Here is a 22,067-nt window from a genome sequence, read left to right on the forward strand (position 1 = left end):
ATCTGCCTTTTTCCCAAACTATGCATACTACTTCCAGTCAGAAAGCAGAAAGAGAGACAAATCATGACATATTTAAGATTTTGGGTCATGGAATATAGATTTAAATCCTAGCACTGTTCTGTATTAACTACACTTTATACACAGCTCTATCCATGCCTCAGCTTCGTCATGTGTTTATAATAATAGTGATACTACCTACACCATGGTTGTTTTGGAGCTTAATTAAATTAATATTTAAATGCTTAGAATAGCATGTGGTCTCACAGTAAACATACATTTGTTAAATATTTCATGGTACCTAAAACATTTAAAAATTTTTCACTGCTCTCAATAAGTTTTTTTAGTCTCAAAATAGAACCAAGTTTGTTTTCCAATCTCATCTCTGTATGTATACACAAATTATTTCAAGTTTCTTGAAAACACTCTCATATGTTTTTGTTAAAGAAATATCCCCTTGGCTCTGATATCTTTCTGTCATTTTTTCCTTTAATACTAAGTCTCATTTCAGATACTGTTTCCCACAAGAGGCCTTCCCCAGCCTCTAAAACTCTGTGCACTGTTGTCATCTATATGCATACAGTATGAGTCCAACACAATTATTCAATAGAAATAAGAAAAGAAAGAAATAAGAAAGGACACATATATTAGTGAACAAATGAACAATGCAGTGTCTGTGTCATTTAAAGAAACAGAGCAAATCTGTTACATCATGACCTCACTAACTAGCTAGAATGTTGTCTGGAATCAAAGGCATTCGTGAGAGAAAGAAAAAAAAGAGAGATTAAGTTAATCTCTGACTTTATTTTGAATAGATTCAAGTTTGTGACAGTTGGCCACAATAAGATTTAGAGAGATTTAGAAATCCATTCAGGGCCCACTCAATCTCCATCTCAGGTATTCCAAATATTGAAGCAGTGGGGAGGAAAGAAAGGAAGGGAAGGAAGAAGACAAAGGAAAAGAGATGGACAAAGACAGGAACAAAAAGAGATCTCAAGGTCCTACATATCTTCCTGTATCCTATCAAAGTGACTGGAAATGGCTGTGTTGGAAGCTGCTTAGTCTGCATCCAAGTATAAGGTGATCAGGAGCAGGACTGCCGTCCACCTGTCAGGACTATGTACTGGGAACAACATATGGACCTTTGTGAGACAAAGTAAAATATCTTAGCCTGAATAACATTTCAACATTGAAAATACACACTGGCAGGTGAAGTTTGATGAAGATTCTAAAAAATTTTAGAGCAACACAAAAAAATATTCCTAGAAAAATCTCTCTCAAATTCTAAAACATCTTAATTTCATTTTACACTATCAAATCTTAACAATAGCATGCATTGTATAACTGGGAAGAAATTATTTTCATTGTTCTATTTGAAAAAAATACTTTGTTTGAAATATTGTGTTCCTTTAGGAAAAGTCTCATGCATAATATGAGAGAAATGTTTATAGAATAATTGTTATGAAACTAGATCATATTTAAGTTGTATTTTTAACCTGAAGCATTCATTTTTCTATGTCAAATAAAATAATTGAAAAGAATAAATTAGTGATTCACAATAGGCATAAAGGAAAATAATTAATTTGATATGCTTGGTCTTGCAAATTAAGATATTTTGCCAGCTTGTCTGTGTTGTCTCTTGAATTTAATTATCTTCTTAATTGCTTTTATTTTTTCATGCAAATGTTGAGGGCTTTTTTTCTGTTTTTGAAAGGCAAAAATGAAATGACAAAGTAATTAATGAAAAAGTTGATAGTTCTACAAACATGGGGTAGATTCCACTACTTTCTTCACCCTCAATGATCCAACCTTCTATTCAGGAGCAATATATAGTGTCCTGAATATATAGTATTCTGTATTCCTGAAATAGAAATTCCCTGGCCTTTTGCTATGACTTCACTGAGCCTATGCATATGTGCCTGCATGTCCTGATAAGGGGATTACATTTCTTTTCTTATAGCTGTAATAAAAATTACTAATAGAATTTTGCTGGCACTCTGATAGCAAATCTGCTAATGGGAAATATGACAAAGGAGGAAGGTGGGAAAGGAAATGATTTCCTAAGGATGATCACTGGACTTGGGGACTTCTGATATGTCACTCCTTGAAAGAATCAGTATTGTTTTGTTAACGTAGTACTCTGGGTAATTTCACTGCCTGCTGTTTTCCTAATAAGAGTGACAACAACAACATCAGTAAACAATCCTATTGCTGAAAAGCTATTTTTCAAATAGTTTTTGGTGAATGGAATGTGTTCATTTTGCAGGTGATATCTATTGACATATGGATTCTTCTGGGCTAGAAGATGATAGAAATGCAGGAAACAAACTGGTGTACAAGGAAAATGAAATTAAACAATACACATATCTGGGAAATGTGAAGACAAATGAAGCATTTTCATTGGTGTGGTTTTTTTTTTTTTAACAATAGAAATCTTATTTGCTGTCACTCGGGTCTCTGAGTAGCTCCTTTTTGGTATCTACTAGGTATTACTATTTAGTAACTGTGATACCACATTTTCTAGTTAGATGTTCTGCAAGAGTACCCATATTTTACAGAAAAAAAGAGGTAAGGATGGAGAGAGAGATACGGATAAAGATAGAAACATAACTACAGTTAGTAAGAAGAGAATTAGAAGGTGAGAGAAAGAAGGTATTTTTTGGTTAAATTCTCTGAATACAGAGTTTATAAAATTAAAATAAATTCTATCTTCATAGAAAGATTTCAAACACCTGAATCTTTTATGAGTTTGTATGATTTCAATATAAATATGAAGAAAATATTTTATGTAAATATAAGAAAGTTATTTTATAATTTCAAAAAAACCTAATTTAAGGTTATTTGCTGTTGTAAAGCTCAGGAAATCTCGCATTGTAGAACAATATGAATGTTATATAACAGCCTTTTATTTCAACTGACTGATCAAAGAATGTCAATCATGTGGGCCCAACACCACCACTCTATCCCCTACTCTGTAAGATTTAATGAGTTGATTGTAGAGGTCTTTCCAACTGAATTGAGGTGTGACTTTAGAATCATTCTTGGGCTGGGGATGTGGCTCAGGGCAAGTGTGTTTGCCTAGCACATGTGAGGGCTTGAGTCCAATCCCCAACTGAATTAGAATGATTCTTAAAAACTTCCATTCAATAAATTACAATAGAAATTCTCAAGTATCTTACATTTATTAATGTCCTTTTGCAGTGCCCCTACTACAATATAAAATTTCTTGTTAGCAGTGGATATTTACTACTTATCTTTATATTCAGGTAGTATAACTGAATATATGGCATACCAAAAGTTCAATTAATGTTATATAATTTATTAAACCCATGATTGACAATAATATAAACGTATGAAGTACACATGAATCAACAAAATTTTTAACTGCCTAGCCTTTTATTTTTAATAGTATAGATAGTATGTAATTGAATATTCAGTGATTGCATAAAATCATATGATTGCAAAAGATAAGAAGTGTGCTATAACATGAAATTCTTTCAAAACCATATTATTTCATTGGAACATGTGCCCACTGAAATTTTTTTTCATCTGAAACCATAGAATCATCTTGTAATATCAAAGCATTAGAGATTTTTGGTATATCTAAAATTATTCAATGGAAGTGAGATGGATGCTTTAGTTGACAAAATCCTCAATAACATTTAGGCATATTAAAACATTTGTCTTTGACATTAAGCAAACATTTGCAATTTCACAGCAGAAAAGTATTCTAGCAAAACCATGGTATAAAAACTGTATATCACTTGAAAGTGCCCTCCTATATCCTCTGCCAGCCCATTTAAAGTCCCACATCTTGAAAACCCTCCCTGTCATACAAAGGCATATGGTCTACTCAGGTTGTGACACTCATATTCATGCACCTATCCATCTTGTAAAAAGATATACTGTTATCTCTCAATTATATAATAATGGCTTGCTTTATAGGACATTGGTGAAGCTCAGAGAGCCTTGACATTTAAATGACCCATTTCCTTATAAGAAAACACTAGTTACTATTCTGAAGAAAATCTGAAAACAGACAGCTAGACACTTCAAACATCAAAAATATATCACTCATAACCTGACTTTACAGTCAGGAGAGCGAATACATATACAACTTTGAAATCTGTATGTTCTAGTGTTATGTTAAAGTTAAAAAGTCATGTGAGCTTAACAATATCATAAATCTACACATTCTTCCATAATTATTTCCCAGTACATTTTATTCTCATTCATGATCTGTTATGATTTACTGTATAGCTAAAATACACCAGAAGACGGCAGAACCATAAACAGCAGAGTAAACAGCTTCTCTGAGAAACACAGTCCAGATGCTGGGATAGAACATCGTGGAGAAGAGAAGAAAAAAAGAAGTGGGTCCTTGTAAACCAGGAAGAATCTAAAGTGAGAATTGAAGCCCACAGAGACAGTAAGAAGAAAAACTTAAAACGAAGAAGGTAGTAGCTGGTGGCTCCTTTGCCCAAATGGACCTACTGTGCAAAAGGAGCTGTTAGAACTGGGGATGCATGGTCATGGGACAGTGGTGGCTGGTGACCCAGAGGCCTCTGCAAAAAGATACAAGAGTGGAGGAGAGCAGCAGAAGCAGAGGACTACATTGGCTGGTAGTGAGTGCAGAGGACTCAGTCCTCCTGCAGGAGAAAATGATTGGCCAGGTGCCATTTTGGAGTCAGGCCAGATAAACCTGGAACCAGAACTGCTGCCGGCTTTCTCCAGCAGCTCCTAGTGGGTGCTGACTGGTGGAAATTGCACAGGCTGAGTCCTGCCCCTGTGTGCATCCCAGCAACTATCATGGAGATTTCCTGCTGGTAGCCACCTTGGTCTGGAGGTAGCGGCTAGCCCCACCCTTACACACAAGCTAGGGGCCATCATAAAGGATTCTTGCCCAGTGATCAGCCCAGGTCTGCTGGCGACAGCCAACCCATCCTCGCACACTCTACCAGCCACTGTGGAGCCAACACAGGCTGGGAAAAGCAGCAGAAAGCCCTGCACCAGTGCACCAATGGCCACAATCAGATACCCATAGCTAGCACTGGCTAGAAGAACCTAACAGTCTTATTTCAGAGAAATTGTAGCCAATGCGGAACCCTACTAGCCACTTGTCTGGAAGAACTCAGGAATATGTCAAGACAAAGAAGCAAAAGGCAGTCTCTGGCCTCCAACCCAAGCAGTACTGGTCCAGGAGATGTAAACACAGAAGAGATCAGGAGTTGAACATCTGAAATTTCTGAAGTGATGGCAACTGAAGTAAAGAAACAACTTCATGAAGCTATAAAAGAAATTAGAACATACATACTGTCTCAGGTAAAAGAAGAAATGAAAAACATAATAAAGGAATTGCTAAGTACTTTTTAAGAAGATACAAATTTAAAAAAATGGAGGAGCATAGGAAAATGAAGGAAACCTTGAATGATCAATATGAAAATGATTTAGAATACATGAAACAGACTCAAAGAGATATCCAGGAAATTAAAAACACCATTGAAAGCAGCCAAAATCACCTGAAAGAAACTGAAGATAGACTTTTAAACCTTGAAGACAGGTGTACAGCTTGTGATCATGAAAGGAAAGATCTCTTAAAAATAACAAGGAACCAGGAAGTAACAATTCAATGGCGGCAAGACAATACAAAGAAACATAACTTAAGAATAGCAGGTATGAGTGAAAAAGCAAGGGTCAACACAAATGACATTAAAAGTTTATTTACAAAAATATTATCAGAAAACTTCAAAGCATGAGAAGCATGGGAAAAGGAAGTGACATTCAGATAAATGAGGTATACAGAACTCCAACTATCCATAACCAAATAAACCCACACCCAGACATATAATAATCAAGATCTCAAAAATTCAACACAAGAACAGAATATTAAAAGCTATTGGAGAAAAGAAACAGATCACCTATAAAGGAAAACTATCAGAATCATGACAGGTTTCTCAACACAAACTATCAAGTCAAGAAGAGCTTGGAGTGAAGTATTGCAAGACATGAAAGAAAACAACTCCTGACCCAGATTGATGTATCCTGTAAAACTTTCTTTCAAAATTAATGGAGAAACAAAATACTTCCATGACAGAGAACAACTGAAGGAATTCATGACTACCAAACCAACCCTGAAAAAAATACGGAAAGACATTGTAGAGAGATTAAATGACCATTTCCAGGACGAATGGCAGAGGAAGATCACCAAAGTAAGGCAGGCAACTGAATGGACGGGAAAAGTAAGGAGCCAATGGCAGGAAAACAGCATGACAGAGACAAGCCAGTGCATGTTGACCATAACCATTAATGTAGATGGCCTCAACTCACCAATAAAAAGAAACACAGAAAGAGTGGATCAGGAGACAAAATCTATCAATGTGCTTTCCACAAGAAACACATTTAACTCAAAAGAAGATTCATAGACTGAAATTCAAAGAAGAGAAAACAATGCTTTTTGTAACAGAGAACCAGAAAGAAGTGGGGGGAGCTCACCGATCAGCTGCAGATTGGACAAGAAAGGTATGGTATTTTTATACAATGAAAAGCTACTCATCTACAAAGAAAGATAACCTCAAGGCTTTTGTAGGTAAATGAATACAACTTGAGATCACGCTCATGGATGAAATGATTAAGTTACATGGGTGAATATCGTGTTGTCTTCCTAGTATAAAAAACTCAAAGAGTTAGTGGGATCCAAAATGCACAATATGGGGCTGGGGATTTAGCTCAGTGGCATAAGCGCCTGCCTTGCAAGCAGGTAGTCGTGAGTTCGATCCCTGGTACCAATAAAAACGAAAAGGACAAAAAAAAAACAAACAAAAAAAAATGCACAATACATATTGTGAAGTGAAAGGGGAGAGAGTGTCTTAAAAGGGAAGGCAGTGGCCATTGTTAATCTATTATCATGATTTGATTTTCATTGTTTTCATTGTTCAGGTTGGTTAGACTGTATTCTGCTTTGGTCTGTCTAATTTTATTACATTTGATGATATGGACAGGTATTTCAAGGATAACAAAATATATTATGGTATCTATTGTTGATTTCCTATTATCTTGTTTCAAAGCCCTGTATTGCTTTCATTGTTTGTTTTGATTGATTTTACTCTATTTTGTTTTGTTTGATTATATTATGTTTGATGGTATAGTTGACTACTTTGAAGATAACAAGAGGCATTATGGTAGCCACTGTTGTTTTACAATTATCTTGTTTTGAAGCCCTGCATCACTTTTATTGTTTTGTTTTTATTGATTTTATTCTGTACTATTTTTTTGATTTTATTATGCCTGATGGTATGGGCAGTTATTCTGAAGATAACAAGAGGCATTATGGTAGCCATTATTGATTTTCTTAAATTTATATCATTTTGAAGCCATGTACCATGTTCACTGTTTTATTTTGACTCTATTTTGTTTTATTTTATTTGGTTTTATTCTCTTCAAAATGAGAAAAAATGTCCCCAAATTTCTCTTTTATTTATAAAGTGGCTAGAGCATAGTGGCACTATAACTGACTTGCTATTAGAATGTGGAGCCAGGTTGTAGGTGGGTCACTCAGAGCACATCTCCTGTTCCTCCTTTCTCTTTCAGTTTGCTGATTAGCATCACTGAGCACCTTTTCCTCTGCCTTGCCTCTGTTCCATCCAGTTCTGTCTTGGAGCGTGATCACCATGAACTGAAACTGTGAGCCAAAATATACCTCTTCTCTTTAAATTGTGAGTGTTGTGGCATTATTTCTCAGAACTAAGAAAGTACTTAAGAGGTAGGCAATTATTGTTACTGTGAAATTACCTTACTATTATAATAAATTTATGAAGGACTATGATGGAGAAGTAATTCTCCACTAGATTATAGATTTTCTAAGCTATATTTCTCTAAATATTAGACTATATAAAATGCATTTTTAATTGTCCAATATTGTTAAAACCTGTGATTCAAGTGCTTGTGATTCATCACTGGTCAACTGAAACATTAATCTTTCTTCAACTCCATAAACATGAATATTTTCATATGATACAGAACTATTTCCCAGCATCAGAAACAATCATCTTTACAACACTGGTTGATTCCTTTAACATAAATTTTATGTACCATTAAGTAGCTATAGGTTCCAGATTCTATTTTCAAAGTATATGCTACCACAGCCGCCATCCTCCTCTTCACTCTCAGGTATGATCTACAATACTGAAGAAGGTAAAATTTTTACTTGGTTTATATTTTCTGTGAAAATTAAATTGGTAAGTTAATTTAACAAACTAATTATATCTCATTAATTTGAATGAGGGTACTGGAATCAAATTTAGGATCTCACACTTGCCAGGAAGACACTGGGCTGCCGAGCTATATCCCTGTCCCTCATTAATATTTTTAAACTTTCAATTTCATTTCATATATTACAAATGGAAGTCACACTTTAAAACTGAGAGAAAAATATCTGAAGTGGTTTGTACTAGGTACTTCCTTATTCTCGAGAATTCAGAATTCCCTGGATTGAATATATTCACCCAACTTACATTTCCACTACAACAACCATAAAAGCAACACACTGAAATAAACACATTATTGTAAATATCTTCAGTGACAACCAATTTCAATGAAAAACATTCTCTCTTCCCAACATTATTCATGTGGATAAAATTATTTCAAAATAGCTAGTGTTCCCTTATTTACAAGTACTTTAAATTACCAAGAGCTCTGAGACTAATTGCCAAAACTCTTACTTAATGTATGCCTTTACTTTAATGCATAATAAGAAAAAGACTTTAGCTGTTTTAAAAGTCTGGCCTAAATGGCAGACTTAACTCAAAATAGCCTTCACAATTATATAACCAACTAAATACATGTTCTTTTCACACTCAGACATGAGTCCTCCAATACAGATCTAAAGTGTATACATCAGCAAGAAAGAGAATCCAAAATGAGTCTTTCTCTGCCATTAGCCAATGCAATTAAAGAGTTCTAATTTTATTTATTGTTGAGCTGTCCTCACATAGCTAGAAAACCTATGCAAACTGACTTTCTGAGACACTTTCTGAAATACTTCTAATACTATGTTTTTTACAATTAAATATAAAATCAACTATTTTCTTTGAAATAATACAGAAGTAATCTTAAGCATTTCAAATTAAAAACACTTGATATTGCAACTGAAAATGAAAGACTGATTTTCTAGCAAGTGGTAATAAAAAGCATTCATTTTCCCTTTATGAGTAGATAAATACTTAAATACTTCCTTCTGGAACAAGTTTAATTTCACCTCATTATTTGCAACAATATATACTTAGATACTATCTTAGTTACTTTTCTCATTGCCGAGACAAAATACCCAACATTAGGAGTTAGAGGAGGAAAGGTTTATTTCTGCTCACAGTCTGTAGAGGTTTTAGTTCACAGTTGGCTGACTCCAAGGCAGGGTGGTATGGCAGAGGGGAATTGTAGAGGGAAAAAAAGCCAATGGCAGAGCACTCAGGAAGCAGCAGCAGCCAGCAGCAAAGGAGACACAGCAAAGCAAATCTTCCCTCCCCTTTTATCTCATCCAGGCTACAAGCACTTCGGGTGGTGCCTCCCAAAACCAGGGTGGGCCTTCCCATTATCCACACCCTGAATTATGTTAAACCCATCAGCAGAAAAATTTAGTCCCAGTGTCACACAACCTAGATCCACCCAGCTCCAAAAAGCCCCACCAATGAGCACATGAGCTCTGGGGGACTGTTAGACACAAACCATATCAGATGCCTCTGTACCATTTCTAGAAATAAGTCATATCTCATCATTTTTCTGGTTTGTACACAAGTGCATTGTGTCCAAGACCAATCAAAATGAACTGCTCATTGAGATAATCATTCAGATAATTAAAATAACAGGTTTTTTATTTAAGAACACTAATTCAGTTAAACCAGATTTCAAATTTAAACAAGAAACACACCATAAACTGTGTGTCCAACATTCATCCACCAATGACATTGCCATTATTCATGAGCCAATGACATTCCCAACTTTCATTTTACTAGCGCACAGATAAGTATGAAACAGCAATAGTCTTAATGTATATTGAGTCTGCATGCAAAATGAAACAAAAGACTAAGACATTTATCCAGAAACGTTAGAAAAAATGGAAGGCTAAAGGTACTGTGTCCTAAGTTAGCCTGGCCATGTGTTGTTTCAATTTATCACTTAGGGAATTTTGGATAGAAATAATGCCTAAATATCTGAAAGGGTAGAAAATACAATGAGAAGCCACAAGAACTATGTTTTGAGACTTTCACATTTTAAATCCAAAGAAACAGGGCCAGGAATTTAGCTCGGCAGTGTAAGCACCTGCCTGTCAAGAAGGGGTTGTGAGTTTAATTCCCAGTACGAAAAAAAACAATCCAAAGAAACATATGTAATAATAGCTTGCACTTCTACATATTTTACAGGTTAAATGTTAAATGTTAAATATTTCAATGACAACAAATCATTCAAACTTAAAAAAAAATTCCTATTCCATATTCATATTCCATCAGTGAAAGGAACTTGTTTGATTTTTCATTTCTAAAATCTCTAGAAATATTTTTTAAGCATATCACATGGAGAGACAAATACTTTCACAAAAGTTGCCACATTTAGCATCCAATCCCTAAAACTCCTCTTCTTTCTCTATCAATGTCTCTTGTGTTTTACTTTTATGATCAATGCATGACTGCTTCTAATACTGGATAGACACAGTCCACTGTTTTGCTAATCCGCTGGACTGTCTACATTTATTTTTCCTATTGAATTGAAGTTCCACTGAGGACATAATTTAACTCACTTAGCAAGTATTTTTGTGCTCTTGTATTTCCCAGACCTATGCAAGGAGCTGAAAGCCACCACCTCTCTCCTTTTCTTGAGTTTAATATTCATAATCTATCCTCAAATGAAAAAATTACAAAGTAAAAAGCACAAGAACTATACCAGACCCATTACAGCTGAAAGTAAATTTGACAGATTTATTAATTGTACCTCAAGGAGATGCTTCTCATGTTAAAATATGATCAGTTAGAATTTGAAAGAGAAATAAGGTTCTTGGAAGATGAAAAATATACACAAAATATCTAAAACAATTTATTTTATTTAATAAGCTAAAAAGGTCCAGCATATTTGAAGAACAATATGCAACAGATTTCCCAGATTGTGGTGAGAGTTTGAACACAAATATGTTTCCAAGTCTTAAATATAAGATTTTAATCTGATGGTAATGAAAAATAGTATAAATATTTTAGTTGGTGAGTGATATTGTGATATCTATTCTTAAGCATTACTTTTGAGTTTCTCATAAGTAAAGAAAGTGTTGTGCTAATGATTTTTTGTGAGAACCCTCTTTGTCAATGTCTAGTAACTACTTTGAAGGCAGAGATACAATGTACTAACTATTGCTATTATTTCATGAAGTTCTGTAATATTTTTCATAAAATAAAAAAATCAAGGATAAATTGTAGAACATAGTTATGAATATATAGAGAAATCCAAACAAAAGACACATGAAGTTATCTTGGACCAGGATAGTGCTAGGATCAAGTGAGGGAGAGATAAGATTCAAAGCAAATTCAAACCTAAAGTAGGCTCCACATCATTTAGTCATTAGCTGTGGGGCTGAAAGAGAAGGACAAATCAAAACTAAAACTATCTCTCAGACTTTTGATTTTCTTTCTTTCCTTTTTTTTTTTTTTTTTTTTTTGTACCAGGCATTGAATTCACAACCTCATACTTGACAGGCAGGTGGTTAGGCCACTGAGCTAAATCCTCAACCCTGACAGACTTTTGACTTCACCAAAAGGAAACAAGGGAGGAGAAGACTTGAAGGAAAAACTAATACACAGAGTATGAGGGTCTGAGATGTCTTTGTAGAAATACCGCTTAGTTATCTGGATGCTGCGATATCAGGGTGTGTGGTCTTAAATCTGGCTATCACTGTATAACCATGTAAATACAGAAAAACATGTAAAATAAGAACATAGGTTAGATCAATCACTGAGTAGTAAGAAAAATGACTAACTTAATCTCAAAGTAAGAAGCAAGAATGTTTCAGATTGGATCATATATTCTAACATTAAACTGAGATCACCATTTTAAAAGCCTTGGTATTATTAAAGATATGTTGCAGGTCACTGACCAAAGAACATTTATAAAATGTATAAAATGAGGTCTCTTATTTCAAATATGCATTATATGCATTTCCACACACACTTTGTTAATTTCTCCCAAATCAACTTGATTTAACATTTCATATTCAAATAGAACTCATTATCTTGTATTTTAGAACTTCAGGATATCTTTTCAATACCAATTTGAAAAAACACAGAATATTAAAAATAATTATCTCATAATACAAATGATTCTTTGGAGAAATGATTTAAAGTTCCTTGATTAACCTGAGAATAAAAGTACAATAGAGAGAAGTAATTTTTACATATATAAACAGCAATATTCTACAAAATTTTCTACAAATAAATTACCCAAGCAATTCAGTGATTTTAAAATACCATAAATGAATAATTTTTAAAAAGATGGTTTTGTTACTTTAGACTATAGAGCCCTAAAGTAACATAACCAATAGAGGACACCTAGTGGTCTTTAGCAGAATATTTGCCTTCAGAAAATGTCAGGCCAGTCACACATGTGTAAGAATGTTGGATGTGAATCTGAGAAAAAATGCCATCATAAATATAACATTTATCAGACATATAAGCTTAAATCTCCCTCCACAGTTCGTCTTAAATAAGAAACCCAAAGTATAAATAATTTAAAGAGCAAAAAATAAGATGGATAATAGGAAATGGAGATAGGCCTTTTGCAAATGGAAAGGGAATCTAAAGATTGTGGGAGGGATGAAGTAGGGGAAATAAAACAAGAATTAATATATGTTATGTGTATTTACCAACTTCCCACAATGAAACTAATCATCACAAACTTCAAACATGTGCCCATAAAAATAAAAAGTAAATAAAGGGCTCATTCAGAGCTGAGAGACAATACATGGATAACAAACAAAATTCAAAATACAGCAGTTACAAATATTTTAGACTCATACATTTAAATATTTCAAATCATTTCCATATGCATTATTTCACTTAAACTTCAAACCGGGCTATTATGTATGTATAGATATAAAAAGTCATCCTATATGGTTGTGCCAAAAGTAAGTGAAAAAATAAAGTCAGAGTCTAAATTAATACCCACATATGCTGACTTCCAATACAAAATCCATTCCACACCCCAGAAAAGTTAAAACAAGTCTAACTGATACTTAAATCATAAAACACCATAAAATAGCATTCTTAAAAAGTATCATATTTTATTAACTGATACAAATATTAAGTTAGTGGCAAATATAAAACTTGGGTTAGCTATTAAAATAAAAATGTATCCTAGCCAGAAGTGGTAGAGTACACCTGTCATCCCACTACTCAGGGAGGCAGAGGCAAGAGGAATACAAGTTCAAGCCCAACTCTAGCACAACTTAGCAAGACCATATCTAAAACTTAAAAAGTAAAAATGTAATTTTAAAGAGTGCAAAGGATGTAGCTCAATGTGAAGGTTCTGAATTGAACTTCTAGTCCTACAAAAATAAAAGTATCCTTCTTGACACCAACTATATGCAAAAAAATGCAAGTGACAAAGATTTCTCTTCACTGGTAGGCTTTTTTTTTTTTTTTTTTTTTTTTTTTTTTGTCTTTTTCTTTTTTATCGGTACCGGGGATCGAACTCACAACTGCCTGCTTACAAGGCAGGCACTTATGCCGCTGAGCTAAATCCCCAGCCCCTTCACTGGTAGGCTTCATTCTACACAACCTCCTTTGGCTCAGCTTGTTAATCAAGAGTCAGTTCAGTATCTTTGAGGACCTCCTCTCATGCAGAACAAACTCTTTCAACTATCACTTACCCTACCATCTGTGATTATTTCCTTGCATGTATGTTTTTCCTAAAAAACTGGCACCTGTTTTGTATTCTTGTGCAGCATGTGAACACAGACACCACTAAATAAATGCTCACAAGAAAGAATATCTCTTTATAATTCTTTAATGAATTTAGAACACAAAAGATTGTCATTTATTTAGTGGACAGGCATGCACTAATTATCTATAGTGTTTAGAATCCTGTACTAATATACAAGGAAATTGAAGAGCAAACCAGATGTTGACTTTTTCCTATACACATTTATAGCCTATAAAAGGAAAGGAAAATATATACAATGAAAAAGCATAAAACAAATGCATGCAATGCCAGTAGACTTTATCACTGTAAAGGTACTGTCTATGATAGTTGAGTTCATCCATGTAGAATACCTTCTGGAGATGTTATGTGTCTGATTTTTAGAAGGAGCTCTAGAAAAAAATCAGCTTTCTGAATTGAAAGTTAACACATACAAAATTATAGGAGCAAAAAGAATCATTTTCATAAAGATCACTGTAAAATTAAGAAATCAGGTAACTAGAAAGCATTGTTGGTACAGATGTGAAGTGACAACAGTGACACGGGGAGTACAGTACAGCAGAGGCTCGAAGGCACAGCGGAGAAACAGATCAGATGTGATAGGCAACGGGGAGCTCTCTAAGTTCTAGTCCAGGACAGGCCTAGGAAAACACTGCTGTTTGTTTATGGTAAATCTTACATGGTTTGTCTGTTTCTAAAAGATACAAGAAGTTAAATAATTATACATAGGCAACTTATGGCAAGAGTTGGTTCCTAGTAGTCAATAGAAATGCTAAAGGTAACCAAGGACACTAAACAAAATGTGTGTTAGCTTCCCTTGGGCTAAATTTCCGTATTAGTTCTCTCTTGATAAACATAATGCGTAAATAAACCCATTCCTCAACCACCATAAAAATCTAATATTATTGCTAAAACAGCACTACAATGTTCAAGGCATGTTACTCACCTGACATTCCTATAGACATAAGAACAGAAAAACACGATCCTTCTTTTCTCACTCAGTATATTTAGTTAATTACAATATGTGTCAAATCTACACAAGGGACATTGAGGATGCAGGAAATGAGAAATAAAAAATAAAATTTGATGTTTATACAAGGAGTGATCAAAATGTGACAATGAATGTTTAAATTTTTAAACAAATTAGAAGACACTCTGCCATTAATCCCCCTCAGAATACTCCCCATGCCTCAAACATACTTATCCCATTGTTCCTGCCCCTTTCTAAAGTAGTTTTAGAAGTCTTCTTTTTTGTCTTTTCAAAATGCAATACAAAAAAACACTGTGAATGCTGCTGCTATCCAATGGAAAGGAAGGCTTGTAAAAACATGCTAGTGTGTCCTTATCCATTTTGTCCACGAAATCTTGCACCATGCAAGTTCTGGCTCTTCCCCAAAGTCAAAATGACCATGAAACATAAATGTAAGGAGATCTAGGCAGCCAGGAAAGCACAACTGAAGACATTCAGGAAAGAGGAGTTTCAAAACGGTTTCCAAAAGGGGAAAGAAGGATGGGACAAGTGTATTTGAAGTGAGGGGGAGTATTCTGAGGAAGATTAATGGCAATGTGTCTTTTATTATAATTATTTTTAATTTAAATCTTCACCATTTTAATCACACTTCATCTGCTACAAAAACAGTTGTACATTGTATATAGTTGTACATTTTACCACATATATTATCCATAAAAATTCACAATTTATTTATGACATCAAAAGCTACAAACAGAAAGTCATTACAGAGGCATTCCTTCTTGAATTAGCATTTTCTAAAAACGTCAAGGGTTCCTTATCTTTGACAAAATGACTAAGGTCAGCAGCTGTGACATCTGAGGGTCCTAAAATACTTTACTTTCACAAACCGAATAATCTTTTATTTACTAAGCTCTTAATCTACTCTTTATCTCTTCAGTGGCCTATGATTGTCACAAACTCTTAATACTATTCCATTTAATTTCCGAGGATTTCTTCACCATATGTCTCTTTTAGGAGGATCATAGAGAATTCAGTCCCCTTGTGAAAGGTTACAAAATCGCAATCTGGCTGAGACAATTGTCACTATTTGAAATACAATGATAATGACAGCAACAACACTAAATCAAAATAATTATTTTTAAACCAAAATATAAGAGTAGAAAAGACTCACTTCAGTTTTATGGAAATTACTAGACAAGAAAATTTCTTTCCTGATTTATCTAAACTGTCTCAGATTTTCACTTTACCTGGCAACATATACAAAGTTTCAATCTAGTATCAGAGAGCTCTATTTCAGCACCCTACAGCCATTTATCTTATAATTGGCTTGTGAGAAAAACCTCCCTCCTGACGTCCTAACACTATGGCATTTCATAAATTAGTTTCCTATGTCAATTGTTTGCTACTATATTAGCCACTTCATTTAACTTTGTAATGATGTAAGAGAAGGGTTAACTAGCAAACTTGTTATATTTCATTCATAGTATTTATCTGGCTTCAGGGCTTTTTGTTTTTCAACTAAACTAATTCAGACCAGATCTTTTAAAAAAAGCAGTAATTGTTGAAGATGGAAGCAGTTTCCTACAGAAGGCAGTTGCTTTCCTTGAGAATGATTCATTTAGAACAGTGGCAGCTTCCAGACTTCACACATTACTTCCCCAAATTTGCTGAATTTAGCACTAGCCAGCTTGGTACTAAAACACTCAGAACTCAAAGACATGTGGGTGAACGCAAAGCTTCCTCTGCAGTCTTATTCCCAAAGCTCACAGAGCTACCTCTTCTGATTTATCTGTTGTATTTCTACTTGTAAACATATCCTGGTGGTATTTAAAAAATCAGGTACAGATTTGTCAGTTTGGGAATGATTCAAGTTTCTTTGTGATTATGGTGGGTGGAATAATGAATTTGCATTAAATTCTGAATCATGAATGTATTTCTTTCCTGTTTAACAGTATTACTAAAGGTACTCAATAACTATGATATGTGATATTATAGGGTTATATAGCAAAATCAAGAAAACATTCTTCTCTTATGCTCCACTTACTATTAACGTCACTTATTTATAAAAAGATTTTGCCAACTCACAAATCTGTCCTGCATCTGTGCTTATCAAACTGCATTTTGCACTAATTATTGCAGTGAGCTGACATTCCTGAATGGCATCTTTAAAACGCTGCCATGGTACACACATCTAGGTACCCATGTCCTCTGCCAGGAACAAAGGACATCAGAGTTAAGGAGTGTCCTCTTCTACAACCACATGGTCTGCCATTTTATCTGATAGGATGCCATCTGTTCATCCTGCTGCCATTCTCTCGGGTAACTGGGTTAAAACCACAAAACATTAAAAATAGCCACACTGCCTACTGTATTTTTAATTGACTGGGTATTTATATCAGTGACTTTTCTCTGACAGACTATTTGTTAAAGTATTTTTTGGCCTTGTTTTAAGAGGTTGCTATTCAAATTTGTTACGTTGAATGGATCACAGTTTTAGTCAAGGAAAGTTCTCTACAATTTCTTATATAATCTATAGATGGTGAAATGTTAAGATTGATAATGAAAAGAATAATTGCTTGACCAAGAACGCTTATAAATCTGCAAGTTAAGAACACTGTATATGGAGTCATCTTTAGAAACCCAGCTCCACCCCTTACTAGCTCTGTGAATTTCAGGCACATTACCATACTCTGTTTAATTATCTTTACCTGTACAATGATGACAATAATTGCATCTACCTCACTGGTTTGTTAGGAAGGTTCAGTAGGCTAATCAACATAATAAAATAAATTACTTGACAAATAATAAGCCTTCAGTAAATACTGGCTATGATTATCAATTATGTTGGTCTTATATTAATCTCAAACTGGTATAAAAAGTTTTGGGAATTGAACACTTATTCCATTTTAGCTGGAGTATGCCATACAGAGAAAAATTACAAGATGAATCCAATTCTTCAAACATACTTCATCTGACTTTAAATGTATTCCATACCCATATTTTAAGAACAAGTCATGTTTACGCCTTTTCATTAGTATATTATGTAGCATTTTATTATTGCATGTCATTTCCTGAAATCCTGTGAACCAAAATGTCATTTACAAGGACACACAAAATACTGTTACACCCCACACAAAGGAAACAGAACCTCCATTTAAGACTTGTTTAAAGGCACAATTTACCTTAGAAATGCTTTAGCATTTCTGTAGCGAATAAGGAAACAACCCACAGCCAGTAAACCACTTTCATTAGTACTGGTTGAAGCACTCTACAGGCCTTCTTGACTCTCATTTTTATGTGGACAGTAAAATTCAGGGTATAATTAATACAAAAAGGTAGACTTAGCGGGAAAAAAGGAAAGTCAAAAAGGTTAATGTACAGACTTTGGAATTAGGGACATAGTGCCTTGCTTCACAAGAGCCCATTTAACTCATACTTTCGCAAATTCCAGTTGGCTGAACTCTTTTCACTGCCTCCCATTACCTGAGAACAGCAGATGCCACACTCAGCGAAACAGGGGCCTGACTAGCCACATTCACTCCAGTTATTCACTGCATAAAATACTCTCTAGGTAGTAATTTCTTTCCTGGATACATTGATTTAAGTATTAAGAAATGTACTAAGACGAAAAAACTGTACGAAGTAATTCTTGGCAGGGTATAAAAATGAGCAATCATGCTAAAATCCAAGTTTTATAAACACAACTTGGAAATAATCACAATGTGTTATCTTTGAATACCAATTTACTGGAATATGATATTGTAGGAAACATATACTATATTATCTTTTAGAGATATACTACATTAAAAATTAGAACTGACACATGTCTATCAAGTATGGTACTTTATGTATTCATATTAGATAAAAAGAATACTCCACAGGAGAAGAACACTTGTATTGACTAGGAAAAAATTATATTAATTAAAATTAAAGTATACTTAATTAACAGACTATTGCTTTTAATCACTAATTTTCTTCAGTTATTCAAATCTAATATGTTATCATTTCTTAAGATACTAATATATCACTTATACAACAAAAATATATTTAAAGAAAGCTTTGTACTCAAATTTCATACAACTTATTACACATGGCACATACATATTCAAACAGTCATTATAAAGTACTGGCTCTAAGAAAGAAAAAGATGCGACTTACCTCTTCCCACTGATGTATATATCTAATTAACCTTGAAAGTCGTAGTAAGCGCAAGAGACTGAGAATTTTTGTAAACCTTACAATGCGAAGTGCCCTGGCTGTCTTGTAAACTTCTGAATCCATTCCTTTTTCTACAATAAGAAAGATATAATCCACTGGAATTGATGAGATGAAGTCAACCACAAACCAGCTTTTTAAATAGTTCATCTTGATCACTTTAGGGTCCAGAATGATTTCAGAACTGTCTTCATTGACAGTCCCAGTCCTAAAATTCATGATCAAGTCCAACAGGAAAACGGTATCTGATGCCACATTGAAAATAATCCATGGTGTTGTTGTTTGCTCTGTAAAGAATGTGATTCCAACTGGTATGATGACCAGATTTCCAACCATCATTATAAGCATTATTAAATCCCAGTAAAACCTACAACAAAAAAAATCAAATTTTAAGATACAGAAAGTAACCATTCCATTTTCCTCACAAACAAAAATTATTGCTAATTTATGGTTAAATACCTGAATAAAAGAACAATGCAAGGCTAAATGTAATTCTTTCAGTGGCTTCACGTAAATTCTATGTAAAACTAATATATTCCTTAACAAAGGCATTACATTTATAGAATTCTAAAAGTAATTTGCTAAAGTATACTATACAAATGAAATTCAGTAATATATCATCATTTATTTAGAAAACAGGAAAAGCAAACTCCCTATATGGTTAATGCAAAATATAGATAGACACAAAGAAATATAAGACTAGACAACTCATCCTAAAAAAACTGCCTCTAGGAAGGCATTTTAGAAGAATTTTTAAATGACTTATGTGTTAATTTACCTATCATATATTAGAATAATAAATTGTAGAGTACCCTAAGAATGAAAGAACTACAAATTTCTAAGAGTACAGATTAGGTGCATTTTAACATAGCTTAGAGATTCACAGAATTCAAAATATTTGTGTTTCATTTTTTTAAATAAAACTAATTTTAGTCTGATGATGTAAAGAAGTGAACAGACCCTACTCTGGATTTAAAGCTAGAATCATTTAAACTTAAACTTATCACTACTTTATCAAACAACTATCTTAAATGAACTGCATTGTTTTTTCAAAATAATTCTTTGATTAAAATTTATGATTTTGCACATGTCTATCATTATAAACATTTTAGAATGTTTATTTTCACTTAAAGTTGGAAGAAAGCAGGAACTTTGTTTCAAATTTATACACTTTAAATTTATCAGATATCACTATACTATTATTTTCAATAAGGTTCTTTCAAAATCTGTCATATATATGCACTTTTAAAAGGAAAAATTAATTAACACAACTGTATAACCGTAAAATAATCTTGGGAAACATAAATATTCTCTTCTGACATTTTTGTTGTACAAATAATACAAGCTTCAAGATAAGAATATCTATTAACCAAGAAACTTTCATTTCACATTAATTTCCAGACTAAAAGTTACATTTTGGTAAGGGTTATATTTGCACAAACACTTTGAATTATTATTATACATAATTATGAATGAGTTCTGGCATAAAAGTAATAGTACAAGAAACAGCTACAAAAGGCTTTGTCTCTAGCCTCAAAATTATGTAAATGTTTATAATTGTGTATTACTAATATGTCAGTTAAAATTTAATTGTACATTTATAAACAAGTGTAGAATTACTCATAATGTCATATATCACACACCAGAAGTTTGAAAAAATTGTTTTTTCCCTCTTCTTAAGTAAATGCAATTAGAAAAACATTTTTTCTGTTCTTTTTCTTTCTCTTAATGGAGATACATAATGTATCATTTAATACACTGAGGGCAGGGAAGAGATGTACAAAGAAGCAATATTCTAATAGCTATTTCACAAACAAATGACATCACTGAACTCTAAAATGAAATCCCACGTTCCCCAAGGATTTTCATTTCTGGACACTATCATCAATCTCTTCTGCCAGCTTGTCTCTCGGTGCTCCACCTAAAAGCTGTGCATCCCACGGGTGTCACACACAACCCTTTTATCTTCTATTCTACATATTCTCCTTGGGAAGTATTATGTACTCATCCATGTCTTCAATGATTAATTTGCAACTGATGACTGTAAAGCTGTATCTCCATTCAGTTCCTGTCTTCTAAGTCTCCAGACCCTCATACTCAGTGGCCTATTAAATCTGTTTCCTCCGATATTTCACATTCACCTCAAACAGCATGCCTAACCTCAAACTCATAATGACTGTACCACTTGAATTCTTCATTTGCTCCCCCTCCATCTAGAAGAAAGGAACAACTCTATATAAACTTTAAAATCAGAAACTTTGGAACCATCCTAGATAACTGTTGGTCATAAATCTACCAAATTCCACAACCAATCAATTATTAAAACTGTTTGATTCTAACATTTAAAAGATAGTTTACGGTATTGCATGGTATCTTATTAATATGTACAACATTTACATTTTGTGTTAATTAAAAATAAAAACAATAAAATAAAATCATAGCCATGTTACAATGCCTATACAATAATTTCTTACTATTTTAAGTTAAAAACGTATTCATTCATTTGCCCTTTTCATTCACAATGAAGTTGTCCTCATTCAGAAATCTTTACTTGCTTATTAATTTGGAGAAATTATATAAATACTCTGATCCTAAATATTTTCATCACCAAAGTTAAGACTAAAGAACCAAATGTATAGAGTTTGTGAATTAAAAGGATTTAAAAGGTAATATATGCAATTCATAAGGTCTGTGGCAGATAATGCTGGTGTTACAGTCACTATACATCCCTCCTTCCTTCCTTACCAAAAGAAATCCAGTTTTGTAGGAAGCAGGTAAGAGTTCATTGAAAATTATAGACTTTCTAGTATTTGTCTTTAAGATTGAAACTTTTTAAACAAAACTAATATTCTGTTCTTCTTAGTAAACAGAGATGAAAAATAGTCTAGTCCACTCTTTATTATAGCAATGATGTTACTGCACTGTAACTTTC

At 33.6% G+C, this 22,067-nt stretch overlaps 1 protein-coding gene across 1 annotated transcript in view; it reads right to left on the reverse strand.

Moving 5' to 3' along the window:
- Positions 1-22,067, reverse strand: part of Hcn1 (hyperpolarization activated cyclic nucleotide gated potassium channel 1) — a 339,906-nt gene that overhangs the window by 275,121 nt on the left and 42,718 nt on the right. The window contains exon 2 of the mRNA XM_063258126.1: positions 19,079-19,502. Within this exon, the coding sequence (XP_063114196.1) occupies positions 19,079-19,502 (424 nt within the window). The remainder of the gene's footprint in view (positions 1-19,078; positions 19,503-22,067) is intronic.

This window comes from Cavia porcellus, unplaced genomic scaffold (assembly GCF_034190915.1).
Source record: "Cavia porcellus strain 051 isolate PalLab524CR breed Dunkin Hartley unplaced genomic scaffold, mCavPor4.1 scaffold_11, whole genome shotgun sequence".
In the NCBI taxonomy this organism is placed as follows: Eukaryota; Metazoa; Chordata; class Mammalia; order Rodentia; family Caviidae; genus Cavia; species Cavia porcellus.